This window comes from Tursiops truncatus, chromosome 1, assembly GCF_011762595.2.
Source record: "Tursiops truncatus isolate mTurTru1 chromosome 1, mTurTru1.mat.Y, whole genome shotgun sequence".
In the NCBI taxonomy this organism is placed as follows: Eukaryota; Metazoa; Chordata; class Mammalia; order Artiodactyla; family Delphinidae; genus Tursiops; species Tursiops truncatus.
The window spans coordinates 94,830,560-94,844,203 of NC_047034.1; the positions used below are offsets into that span (position 1 = coordinate 94,830,560).

The 13,644-nt window shown below is 43.9% G+C and overlaps 1 protein-coding gene across 4 annotated transcripts; it reads right to left on the reverse strand.

Annotated features, from left to right (window-relative positions):
* Positions 1-2,251: 2,251 nt before the first annotated feature.
* Positions 2,252-7,308, reverse strand: S1PR1 (sphingosine-1-phosphate receptor 1). Of its 4 annotated transcripts, XM_073810244.1 has the most exons (3): positions 7,167-7,308; positions 6,571-6,791; positions 2,252-4,927 (listed from the first exon to the last, which is right to left on the reverse strand). In XM_073810244.1, the coding sequence occupies exon 3, from the start codon at positions 4,762-4,764 to the stop codon at positions 3,616-3,618; it is 1,149 nt and encodes a 382-aa protein (XP_073666345.1). In that variant the 5' UTR covers positions 4,765-4,927; positions 6,571-6,791; positions 7,167-7,308; the 3' UTR covers positions 2,252-3,615. The 4 variants fall into 4 exon arrangements, with proteins under 4 accessions (XP_073666345.1, XP_004328498.1, XP_073666354.1 ...); XM_004328450.4 differs by lacking the exon at positions 7,167-7,308 and having other exon boundaries at positions 6,571-7,122; XM_073810253.1 differs by lacking the exons at positions 6,571-6,791; positions 7,167-7,308 and adding an exon at positions 5,937-6,564.
* Between the last annotated feature and the right edge of the window lie 6,336 nt (positions 7,309-13,644).

Sequence of the window (13,644 nt, forward strand, 5' to 3'; positions counted from 1 at the left end):
CAGAGGAGAAATTAATCCAATATGAAGATAAGAACCATTAAAATCTTTATGTATTTTTACATTGGGAAAAAATTAAAGATGCCATAAATGACAACTGTAGTGCTGGTACTACTGATATTACTAAAATAAAATAAAGTATCTAATTAGCATGAATGCAAAACTCCTATTCCTGTACATTTTTGAATTTATAATATCACTAAATCAACTTTTTTAAAGAATTAATTTTTCTACTTATTAAGAGACTACAAAGGAAGAACAAGCATTGTCTTATATAAGATTTTTATTTGAATACTCTGTAAAATTATAATCACATTTAATGTTGTTGGGAAGAAAGTATTATTTGGTGTCATTTTGTAATTTTCCTGAATATTTATAAGCCATAAAGTATTGTTCTGGTTGTCTGTTTTCCTCCTCTTAAAAAAAGCTCTACATGTTTTTATAATTTTTTAATTAATTAATTAATTTATTTATTTATTAATTTATGGCTGCATTGGGTCTTCATTGCTGCGCAGGGGCTTCTCATTGTGGTGGCTTCTCTTGTTGCAGAGCACAGGCTCTAGGCACGAGGGCTTCAGTAGTTGTGGCCTGCGGGCTCAGTAGTTGTGCTTTGTGGGCTCTAGAGCGCAGGCTCAGTAGTTGTGATGCACGGGTTTAGTTGCTCCGTGGCATTCTACATCGTTTTTAATTAAAACTTTAGGGAGTTTATTTTAGTATAAACATATACGTACTGAGGGCTTTTTTTCTTTTTTCATCCTCAATTCTCAAAATATACTGAATTAAAACCAGATATTCATGTTGGGATACGGCCAAGGATTCCTTCATCTTAGCCATTGCTCTTGGCCAGAACTAGGGCTCTGACCCGCATCTACCCAGGGAAACCACAGTCCACGACTGTCCAGTTGTCTTGGAATGAAATGCACTGTCTGGAATTTCCAGGAAGAAAACACATTTAATCATTGGATAACGTGCTCACAGGTAGGCAAGCGAGGCTGTGCTCCCTTGTCACTGATGAGCTCCCCAGTCCCCACCAAGGTCAACTGTCCCACCTCATTCTTCCCCACATCATGTGAGTCACTGCTGTGCTTATAAAGATAAGTCCAAGAGTACAACCACTTTATCTTCCATAGAAACACAAAATGGACACGCTTTTCCATTATGCTTGATTCTGTAATGAAAGGTCTAGGAAGTGAGTGTAACATGAATTCATTCCTTCCGCCTCAGCAGACAGATGGATAGAGACATTCCAGTTTGTTTCCAGTCTTTTGTCTTCGGAGCATTTTTGGCATTTCCTTCAGGAAACTGGAGGTTGTGACCTAAGGTTTCCTTAGTGAACATGCTTCTGTTTCCCACAGTTAACTTTACCCAGAAATGACATCTACTCTATTAGGTGAGGTTTATCTTCGTGTCCCAACTGTGTCCTGTGCATATTCAATGACACTTGAAAGCACAAATTCTGAAAGTTAACAATAGCACTGAAGAGGCAAACACACCAAAGTACTTCTATGTAACCCCCAATGAAGATGGTAATATCAAAACAAGAATTAAAAATTTTGTGAGGCTTGCCATTTTATAGTTGGAGAAATTGACTAGGGATGTTAAAGCTTTCAGATACTACGAATCAAAAATTTTCAGATAAAAGATGTATGCTATTCAGCCAACATTCTACAACTTGTAACTTTATTCTAATGTGCAGTTTTATATTGTTCAGCGGGTAGACTGGGAGAAGCCAAGACAATGTCCTGAAAGAATTAAGTAATTTAATATAATCTCCCATAGCCATATCCCCACTTCCCCAGTATGTTGATGGCAAGCCAAGAATGTAAGCTTCTAGGGATGGGTGTGAACCGACCATTGAGTGTCATAATTTAACTTTGATTTACAACCACATTGTTGTACATTATTTCTTTTAAAACTCATGTTTTAAGACGGAATTATTGTACTTAATTTAGTTTGGCTTGAATGTCATTTAAAACTCAAACAATTACATTTACTTGTCAATGTGGTATTTAGAAGCTGGTGGTTTTCATCTCATTCTTTACTACTCTTCAATGTTAAGTTATTGAAGTTTCTCTTCCTGAAAAAAAAAGAGTGGTTTCTAAACAAACCACATTCTTTTTTCACACCCTAGTTTATCAGGGTAAAATCCTCTAAAGAATAACAGAAATTTGCCTTTAACTGGTTCTGAAGAGGCACATAGTCAAATAGAATGTCTTAATAATTATTTTTTTTAAAAATGCTCTTCACAAAGGAATCTTTAAAAAAAATCAGTTTATTAATGTTTAAAAGTTGATAAAGCTATGTGCAAAATGATCCACATTGTCAGAAACCTATTAAATACTATTTTTTTTAAAAAAAAAAAGACATTTCTCGGTTTAATTGCACTGGAAACCACACTAAACAGACACCAATATATTTTTATTCTTTGTGACATTTATACACATCTTCAATTAACTATTTAATGTACTGAAAAACTTCTTATGTTCCCTATCAGTTAAAGTAATGCTTTAAGGGCACAAGAGGATGGTATCTTCTGAAGAAATACGCATTCAATGGTGTTAACACAGGTTAGGAAAATCCAATAAAATGTTGAAACAAATACATTCAAAAATTATTAAAAAAAGTACTTTTAACACAACAAAATACAGCCATCCTGTTGGTTGAAATGATTCACACAACACTCTGAAAGAAACATCAACAAAAGTGCCAAAGACAGATGCTGTATTTGTTAGACAAATTCGTTAAGAAATCTTTCTTGGTTTACAAAGTCACCCCCCAGTCAGTTTTCACCTTGTTTTGCTTGTTTGTTTCTCCTATAACACTAAGGATCCTGGCTGATGTCATTTAAATAAATTGGACTTCCTTATGCAGTTTTCAGCCATGATGGATATGATACTGTAATACATTTCATTGCAAAGGTTTTTTTTTTTAAAGTGACTGCAACTAAAATCAAAAACACTCATCCAGCTTACGTGGAAACTTTGGCTTCAGCAAGTGAAATTGCTTTACATTTCCAAACCATCTCCACCACAGTCTACCTGCTGGACACAGCCTACCTGCTACACATCATCAAGAAATGGACCGTGCCACACTCCCAACTCTGAATGCCAGGTAGTTAAAATATAAAGTAAAGGAATTCTGAGGAGGGGTGTGAAGGGGAAGGGAGGGCAGGATATGCAGAGCATACCTAGCGAAGCAGAAGTGCACACACTCACTTGGGCTGGAAACTAAAGTGAAAGAAAACATCTCCTCAAAGCTCCCGACAGAGACGCTTTCACACGGGGACATTAGTCTTTGAGGAGGGGCCAGATGAACCCTTCAGGAGCTTGACAATGCTAGACCTTTGGCTCAGTGCAAAATCAAAGCTCCAGCGAGGGGAGGAAATAGATCCCAGGCGAGGACCTGATCTCCACCCTTCCCAGTGCATTGTTCACAGGAACTAAGTCTACCCACCAACACCAGGCACCACCAGGCTGTTCTTCAGCTCCCCCTCCCTCCCTCTGGCTTGAGACAGCTCCTGCCTGGCAGCAGCGGAGGCACAGAGTTGTTGGGTTTTTTTCCAAACACTGGGGTGGTGGGCAACCATGCAAGCTCCCCATGGGTCAGCAGTTTTCACTTTTAGGAAGAAGAGTTGACGTTTCCAGAAGACATAATGGTCTCTGGGTTATCCCCATCATCCTTCTGAGGGTGGGAGGAGTTGTCTGACTTACTGCGGCTGAATTCCATGCCGGCGATGATGGGTCGTGTGAATTTGCCGGTGGAGTCTCCGCTGGGGCACTTGCAGCAGGACATGATCCGGACGAAGGCCCGACGCATCTCCTTGTTGGACAAAGTGTAAATGATGGGGTTGGTGCCAGAGTTGAGCACAGCCAACACCAGGAAGTACTCCGTTCTGAAGAGGATGTCGCAGGTCTTCACCTTGCAGCCCACGTCCAGCAGAAGCAGGATGAAGAGTGGCGCCCAGCAGGCGATGAAGACGCCCAGGACGATAATCACAGTCTTGAGCAGTGCCAGCGACTTCTCAGAGCTGCGGCTGGCCTTCGAAATGTTCTTGCGGAAAGTCAGACGGCGGCTCCGAGTCCTGACCAAGGAGTAGATCCTGCAGTACAGGATGACGATGGAGAGAAGGAGCAGAGTGAAGACCGTGGTGCAGAAGAGGATATAGTGCTTGTGGTAGAGCGGCAGCACTGTGGAGCAGCTGGGCAGCGTGCTGATGCAGTTCCAGCCCATGATGGGCAGGCCCCCCAGGATGAGGGAGATAACCCAGCAGGCACTGATGAGCAGGAAGGAGCGGAACCTGTTGCTCCCATTGTGGAGTTTCATCTTCAGCATGGTGATATAGCGCTCAATGGCAATGGCTAGGAGGCTGAACACGGAGGCAGACAGGGCCACAAACATACTCCCTTCCCGCAGAAACCACTGGGCGGGGGTTAGCTTGTAGGTGGTGGCCCCAGACAAAAGCAGGTTGGCTGTGTAGGCCACTCCTGCCAACAGGTCTGAGAGGGCGAGGTTGCCAATAAAATAGTACATGGGTCGGTGGAACTTCTTGGTTTTCCAAATGGTCAGCAAAACAAAGATGTTCTCTAGGATGATAAAGCAGCAGATGAGAATGAACACCACTGAGATCAGTTTAATGCCGTTTTCCTTGTCCGCGCCGATATTCAGCTTTCCCGTGTAGTTATAATGCCGGACGATGATGTCGTAGTTGACATAATCGGAGACAGAGCTGCGGAGGGCCTTGACCAGAGGGATGTTGGTGGACCCCATGATGCGCGCTGTCCCCAGGAGCCCGGGGCGGTACTTCTCCAGATGAACGCTAGAGGGCGAGGCGGAGAGAGCCTTCACTGGCAGCGGGGGTGGTTGAGCGAGAGAGATCCAGGCTTTTTTGTGCAGCTTTTCCGTGGCTGGAGAGGGCCTCAGAAACCGCAGCCTTAAACAAATCACAAAGAGAGAGTCAGGGAAAAAGCCACAGCACACTGGCGTCATTCATTCTAAGGAAGGTACTGCTCCAGTTTTCTTGTTGATTTGTTTTAAAGAAACTTGGGGAGAGTGCAGGAAGAAGGATTAAAGAAAACAAAACAAAACAAAAAATCAAACTCTCATTTCTTGCAAAGAAAAAAAAAAAGGAAGAAGGGGAAGAAAGAAAGGGAGAAAAAACAAAAATGTACCCAAACTGAAAACTCCGACGCGACAAGACGAAAATCGTCCCCTATGGTTACATCCACTTAAATGGAAATGGGAAAACTGGAAAAGTGAACCTCAGTTATCCCCACTCTTGCCTCCTCAACCCCCCCCCCACCCCCGCCCAACGCTGCTCCCACCCCACAAGGTTTCCAGCCGCAGTCGAAAGAGTCTCTGAAACGTTCACCCGCTCGGCGGCGGGCTCACCACCAGCTTCTGGTCGCTCCTTCGAAGAGCCTCAACCGCCAATGTGAGGGCGGAGACGCACACCTCTGCCCTCCACCACCACCCAGCTAAAACCACCTCCTAATTGCCATGCAAGAAATTAGGTTTGCACGAAAACCATTTGACAGCGTCAGTCACTTTTTGGGCTCTATTAATAACTCTCTAGGAGCAGGTGTGCTTAGGGTCCGAAGGCGCAGCATGGTGTGGGCAGCCAAGCCCGCCCTGGCCTTGCGGTAAACAGGAAAGCTTAGCGCCTCCGTGAAGCAACAGCCTTTTCGTTCTTCTTCTTCTTCTTTTTTTTTTCTTGCGAGCCAGTGCAAGAAAATATAAAGGCACGCAGTGAAAATCATTCATAAGATATTGCAATAAATCCCAGAAGTGCCGTACATTCGTTGATTGCAAAAGGAGTATTTTTAGTTACTGTGGATATAGCCGAAACACGCACACAATAAGAGAAGTTAAACTACAAGTGATAAAGATACATGCCACTGCATTCCAAATTCCAAATGCCAAATTACTCTCCAGAAACTCACACAAACAGAAGTCTGTCGGTGCATTGCTAAGCTAGCGCGGGCAGTTTTATTCACTGCTCTTCCCCAACACGTTGCCTCCTCTCATAGAACTAGAAAGTGTGGGGGGAATGAAACGTGGCACTGGTGATCAGAAGTCTACCAGAGAGTTGTTGAAGTGTTTCAAGGTAACGTAGCAAATGCGATAAAAGTGGAGTCATCGAGGCGACAGCAATTCCAGAAATTCCCAGGACTGCAGAGGCAGCTCGCGCCCAGTAGCTCCGCGTTTCCCTCATCTAATTCCACACCCCGCTCGCTCGCAGTGCAAGTTTAAGCCCTTACCCCACCTCCCCCGGTCTTTGTCTATAGGATTTCCCAGAATAAGCGCCTCTCCTCCGACCCACCGCAGCTTCCGCTATCTCCCAACCCCAGACGGTTCTACAATGGGAACTTAACCCTTTTCCAAACTTTGTTAAGTCACAAGTGCGCCAAGAACAATCCGATCCGGTTGGTCTCCTTGGTAGCCCAGAGATGCTTGTTTTCAGCACCCAAAGACAGATGTTTTAAAAGTGTTCGTTTTGCTTCATTCCGGTTTAAAAATTTTGTTTCTGCCTCTGAAGACCTCCCGCCGCGATGCTCCTCCGCGCGCACTCCCTACCTGGCTCAGGCTGGACGAAGCTGCGTTCGGGGAGCTCCGGGTCTGCACGGCGCGCTCGGCATCTTGCTGCTGCCCTCGACTGAGCGCGCCGCGTTCTCAACTTACTCGCGTCGGGGTCCCCTCCCTCCGCAGCCGCGCACTCCAATGGCCAGCGCGCTCGCCGCGGCCCGGCCGACCGGTCAGCTGAAGTCGCCGAGCGCCCCGCTGAGGCTGAGTGGCTTCTTTAGGAAGAGACAGGGAGGAGTGAGTGCCTCAACCCCACACGCCCTCCGCCCGCGGCTGGGGGCCTCAGGATCAGTGCTGCTGAGACTCACTGTCCAGGAAAGATCTGGGGCAGAAACACACACACAAGAAGAACCCCGCCTTCCCCACAGGCAACCAAAAAAAAGGAAAAAAAAAACCCGAAAAGGGGCGGAGCCTGGTGCCCCCAGGACTCTTAATGTATAAATCTCGGCCCTCGCCCTGCAATCCGCCGCTCCTGGGCGGTGGAGACCGTTCTCCCGCGCCTTAGAAAAGGGGGGAGGTGAAGAGCTGTTGGAAGCTTTTCTCCAGAAAAGTCTTAAGGGACAGAGGACGGCCTGGCGTGTGTAGTGCACCTCTCTGGTCCCCCAGCCCCGCAGCCCTTGGGGGATTGGAGTCCGGTGATTGTGGCCGGGCTCCGCCCTCCTCTCCGGCCCCGGCCGCGTCTGCGGAGGCAGGGGAAACAGGCGCCGCGACCCCGCGAGTCCCGGCTGCGTTCTGGGGGCGGAGAGGCTGGGAAGGGGCTGCCAGAGGTATGGAGGAGGCGAGCAGCCTGGGAGGGAGAATGGCCCGGGAGGTTCCTCCCCTTCTGCCCGCCTCCATCTCTCACCCCCATCCCGCTGCTGCCTCGAAACTTGCGGTCTGAGGGGCAGAAAGTGGCTTTCTCGGGGCGCGCAGTGAAATGGGCCAGCTCCGGGCGAGGTGTTGGGCGGGGGTTCCCCTCACTCAACTGGGTGCAAAATCAGGCCTTGTGTCCTAGATTCTGGCCAGTGGTGAGGTCTTTGAGGAGGTGGGCAGCTGCCGGGGCCCGAGAGATTTAAACAGTTGGGCAGCTCAGGAATTTCCAGAGGGGAAGAGCTGCCGGGCCCGATCAGCCTGGGGCCTGCAGCTGCCCATCTCGGGGCCAGCGCGCTTCTCTCCCTTTCTACTTGAGAGGCCCCCAAGCCTCAATGCTCACAACTCGCCCACTCTTTCCTTTCCCTTGGATGCTACTTCAGAACGTGAGACTGCGAGGCGGCCTTGGTCAGCTCCGCCTAAATGATAAGCTGAGAGCACTTCTGACGGCCCGCCTGCTTCAAAGACGGTTTCCACCCAGTTCCTGGTCGCACTGGCTTCCCATCCTAACAGATGTGAACGCAAAACTTCTCCGTTGTGCAGTTTCAATTAACACAGTACAGACACACCCTGTACCTGAATGACTCAGAAGGAGGCTGAATGAATAAACAACAGACTCCTGTCTTCTGGGATCTTACGACTTTGCAAAGGAAAAAAATGACAGTTAATACACAGTTGCCCGAAAGCTCTCATCAGCAGCATTGCACCCAGCACACACCCAAAAATTTAACAGCAGTAAGTGCGAACGACATAGAAACTAAGATAACTGTCCTCTATACTCTAGAATAGACTTTGATTGGGTCTGAGAATGTATTTCACTTAAAAGGGAAGATATGTTGTGTCTACTCAGCACAACAAAATGTGTGGACTTGGCAAACTTCACCTCATCCACTCATTTATGAGTTCTTTAAAGGAAAAGGAATTAAAGTAAATTGCACACCCAGACTATATCAGACGTGGTAGATTATCTAATTTAACGCTACTACTCTATGAAGCAAACATTGTTGGTCATTTTGTTGATGAAGGAAATGTCAGGCAGTTTAAGCCACTAGATGTCCCAGCTAATGAGTGGCTGAGCTAGGTTCCAAAACTCAAATACTGCAGATGCCATGTCAAATGCCTTCAGTAAACAGTTAAGGTGTTCTGTATGTATACAACGGTTTGACAAATGAAGTCCTTTAAAACCACTTCTTTCCTGACTATGCAAGTGTTACACATATTAACACATCTAATCCTTACCATGACTCTGCAGGTTAGGTACTGTTAATATCCTAATTCTACAAACAAGGAAACTGAGTTCCAAACCTATTAAGTAACTTGGTTAGCGTGGGCTTTGACCGTAGACAAGCTGCAGATTCTTAACTGCTGCTCTAAACCACCGCGATGAACCTCAACCATGTCAAAGATTTGTGTGAGGGAAGTCAGTCCTTTTCTTGTGAATAATGTTGGTGAGGACAACATTCAATATTGATTCAACATTTAGAAGAGCTCAAACACTTTGCAGACGATTACTTAGCAATATTCATCCTTAATGCACAGCTATGAGATACAAAATATAGACGACCACTCGGGCAAAATTAGAAAGTAGGCAAAGTGATTTGCCACAATGGCTTCCCTGCCAGTTTCAAGTCTCTGGTTCCCACATGTGTCTCTTCCCATTACTCTCATGAGAGCCCCCCAAGAACTGCATCTTCAAAAAGCTGTTAGCCCGGCTTCCTTTCTGCTGCAAGTCCAATGTTCCTCCCTTACTTACTGGCATGCTGAGGTTACCATCTGATGCCCATCACATTGAGGTTGATCCATTCCAAATTTCTGATTTCAAAGCAGCTTTGCTGTTCTTTATGCATGCCTCAGTGTCTCTCTTTAAGGGTTGCCAGATAAAATACCATTCAATATTTAGGACATATACTGAAAAAATTGTTGTTTTAATCTGCAATTCAGATTTAACTGAGTGAGCTGTATTTTTATTCACTAAATCTGGCAACTCCACTCTCTTTCCTAAAGGCTCCATTCACTTTCCAACTCCCTCTCCTCCCCCTAGTCACCTGTAAAGATCCAACTCTCTACTTACTCATTTGTTCATAGGAGAATAACTAGCCTCTGACTTCGTGGAGAAAAGAGTATCACCACTTATAAATTTCAGCTTAATAATAACTTCACCCACCCTAACCTCCTTCCCACAGCTCTGCTCCTCTTGCCTGTATCACCATGCTGCTTCCTCCAAAATTTCTAAGACAATTATTCCTTCTCTCTTTTGTATTTTCAGCTCTTTCCCTCTGATGACTCTTCACTTGAAACTTACCTTAATAGTTATGTGTTTCCTCTACCAAAAACTCACTGTCTACCCCTCACACTAGGTCCCAGGACTCTCTCTTCTCTTGTTTGCCAACATTCAAAACTATGTAATGGAACATGGTTGAGCTTTGGAACCAGACAGACTTGGGTTCAGCCTTAATTCTGCCAGTTCCTAGCTGTGTGACTTTAGGCAAGTTCCTTTAACTTCCTGGAGCCTCAGCTTCCTCATCTCTAAAATGGTATAGTGATATTTCTTTCAGTCATTGGGAGGATTAAAGAGCTTCATGTGTGTAAAGAGTATTACAGTAAGGGACTTCCCCGGTGGCACAGTGGATAAGACTCCATGCTCCCAATGCAAGGGGCACGGGTTCGATCCCTGGTCAGGGAACTAGATCCCACATGCATGCTGCAACTAAGGAGCCCACGTGTTGCAACTAAGGAGCCCACCTGCGGCAACTAAAACCCCATGAAACCAAATAAATAAATACTTTTTAAAAAAAATATTATGGTAAATGTTCACTCTCCCACCACCTCTATCTTTAACTCTATTATATTCACTGCTTTTATTACCTCACTTTCCATCTTACCATTCACCTTCCTTTTTGACTGTAAAATAAAATTATTTTTAATAAAATTAATACATGCATATGGTTTAAAAAAATCAAATAGTAGAAAACTCGCAGGGAAGAGCATCAGTCCTCCGAGGCTCCCTGACCCTCTAATCCTCCCAACCACTTTGAAATCTTATTGGTGTTCCTTTTCTTTTTTATTTATTTATTTATTTTTGGTTGCACTGGGTCTTCGTTGCTGCGCGTGGGCTTTCTCTAGTTGCAGTGAGCAGGGGCTACTCTTCGTTGAGGTGTACGGGCTTCTCATTGCAGTGGCTTCTCTTGTTGCAGAGCACAGGCTCTAGGCATGCAGGCTTCAGTAGTTGCAGCACGCAGGCTCAGTAGTTGTGGCACACGGGCTTAGTTTTGCTCCAAGGCATGTGGGATCTCTGGCTGCCTATTCATATTTCAGACAGAGACACTGAAAGCTAGTTAAAACTCTGTGCGGAGCTTGTCAATGGAAGGGTGCTGGGTGACCAGGCTGTGTTCTTTTGTTGGAGGGCCCAAAATGTCAATATCTGGAGATCTCTATTCCTAGGCTGGTCAATTTCACTAGACGGGAATTCCAAAATCTCTTGTCTGCCTTCTAATATTTTCTCAAGTGAATCAAGGAAGAGCAGGGAAGAGAAGTAGGGAGAATCTTACCACTCAGTATTTAGATTTGACTGAATCACAATAATGGGGATCCCCACATACATACTCTCAGCTCAACCAGGTGTCCCAAAGACCCCTCTGATTTAGCCTCCAGGAAATCTCCAGTCTTCTGCTGAAATGGGGGTATTGGTATTTGTCCTGTTGTACAAGTTGGAAATGGAGGGCTGGAGATTTGGCTGCTAATTTTACTTTGATTTTTAAAAATTTGATTTAAAAATCAAAAAGGAAAATGAATGAGAAGTAAGATGCTGAAAGCAATGAGTCTAGTAGGGTTGGAGAGAGGCGGGTAGGAGGTGGTGTATAGAGCATCTTCTCTCTAGTAAGTGTTTCACACTCAGTCCTCTTATTTTCAGATCAGCATTTACACCACTTTTCAGAAATACCTGGAGCTTGCATTTCCTGACCCTAGCTGAGGATCTGTAGTGGGAATTTAACTTGCTTCTAGGATTCTCCTGCTTCTAGCTCAAGTTTCAACTTTCTCTAGTCTGACAAGTCGTTTACACACATTAATTTGTTTTCCAAAATTGTATTGCTTTTGTCAGAGGCAGTTAACCTTGAAGCTAATGTAGCTCAAACTTTAGGGTCCCGCTTCCAAGGTCCTGGAAGGAGTCCTAGCAATATGTCCCCATGGTTATATAAATATTAAAAATAAGACATTTTAACCATAGCTGGCTAAGTTTGTTGTCTCCTTCCATTAGGAAGCCTTCTCTATTTCATTTTCTTCTATGTAGGGGTGGTTTTGGAGTTGCTGTAGGCATTTTTGGGATCTGGCTGAAGGGAAGTTGAGCTGCGTTTAGATTGAATAAGGGGAGGAGGGGGCTATATTTAGATTGAGTTTAGAAGATATGTGAGTGAGATTCACAGTTACTTCCATGTTATTACTAGCCCTCCTAGTGTAGAACTGATTTTCAGGACTTGCACTGCCCTCCATGGCTACTCACGCTATCACGATATAAAATGCAAGGCCAGTGTCACATGACTCTGAGCCAGAAGCTAGTCTGGGGAAATTCTTCCAGAGATGTTGTGTGTAAATTGTAATTGGAGCATTTGATTCTCACTAATACCTAGTTAAAACAGAAGTTCTCTTCTTTCCAGAATATATTTGATAACTTAGTATATATAATTATTAAACACATCATATACTTTTTTCCATTTTTGATGGAATTCACACAAAAAAGATTGATCAGAATTTGTGTATATGTTCAGTATTTGTAGGGTATAACTATTGCAATTTGGAAATAAGCTTAGGATTATTTCAATAAAATATGAGAGAAATTACAGACTCCTCATTTGGACATATATAACTGTTCAGCATACAGACTTCCACTTAATCCACCTGTTTCTACTGTAGTGTTCCACAGTCAAAGTTGTTCTGTTCTATGTATACACGCTACTATATATAAGATAGATAACCAACAAGGGCCTACTATATAGCACAGGGAACTGTACTTAATACTCTGTAATAACCTATATGAGAAAAGAATCTGAAAAAGAATGAATATGTATATGTATAATGGAATCACTTTGCTGCACACCTGAAACTAACACAACATTGAAAATCAACTATACTCCGATAAAATATTTTTTAAAAAGTCATTCTGTTCTACCCCACAGCTTCTGCCCCAAGGGGAAAGAGACATTCACTCTGGCTATGCAAGGTTAGTGAAGGTCACAGTATGAGGGGATGAAGATGAGTCTAACTGCTTCATTTTTCTTTTTTTTAAAGATTTTTTCAGCTTCTAATTTTTAAAATGTTTTATGTAGTTGTTACACACACACACACACACACACACACACACACACATATATAAAGTTGATTTACAAGAGTTTAACTTCTTCTAAAGCAGACTTTCTCTTTTCGTCTTAACTTTCAACCCCACTTTCAGAGATACCTAAAATTCCCAATTTGGGGCTTTTCTGCAGTTCTATAGCATGACTCACCTGGTTTTTGGTCTATAGCAGCCTTAGTTTTCAGTTTTCCTAATTGTACTAAGTAAATTAGCATCCATCCTCTGCTTTTCAGTTTTCAGAATTTTGTTGCTGTGATCACTTGTCTTTTCCTTCTCTTTGTTTGTTTATGCAAAAAAAAAAAAAAAAAAAAAAAAGCCCTTTACTATTATGTCCCTGAAGTGTAGGAGTAGAAGGAAGTGAAAGTGTTTAATTTACCACCTCTGAAGAGAGGTCATTTCCATTTTCTCTTAAACCCGCGGCAGTCTGGCTTCTGCTGCAGTCGTTCTCCTGAGCTTGCCCTTTCTAAGGACACAAATGACTCTTTAATGGACAGAGACAAAGGCCTCTAGTGAATCCTCACTTAGGGGAACTTACTGTAACATTTAGCACCATTGACCTCCCCCTTGTTGAAACTCTCCACTGGGCTCTTCTGTAGTGCTACTCTCTCTCATTCTCTTCTGACTCAGATTGCTCTTTCCCAGAACTCTTAACTGCCTTCTCCTTTTCTATATTATCTTGAATATCCTTACTCCAGTAATAGGAAATAATTATATAACCTGTATTATGTTCCAGTCACTGTACTAAATAAGCATTTTGTAATAAGTTTGTCCCCTCAACACCTCTACAAGCGAGATACTATTAAAAAACCCATTTTACAGGTGAAGAAACTGAGGCACAGAAAGCTTAAGTAATTTGTCCCAGTTCCCAGCTT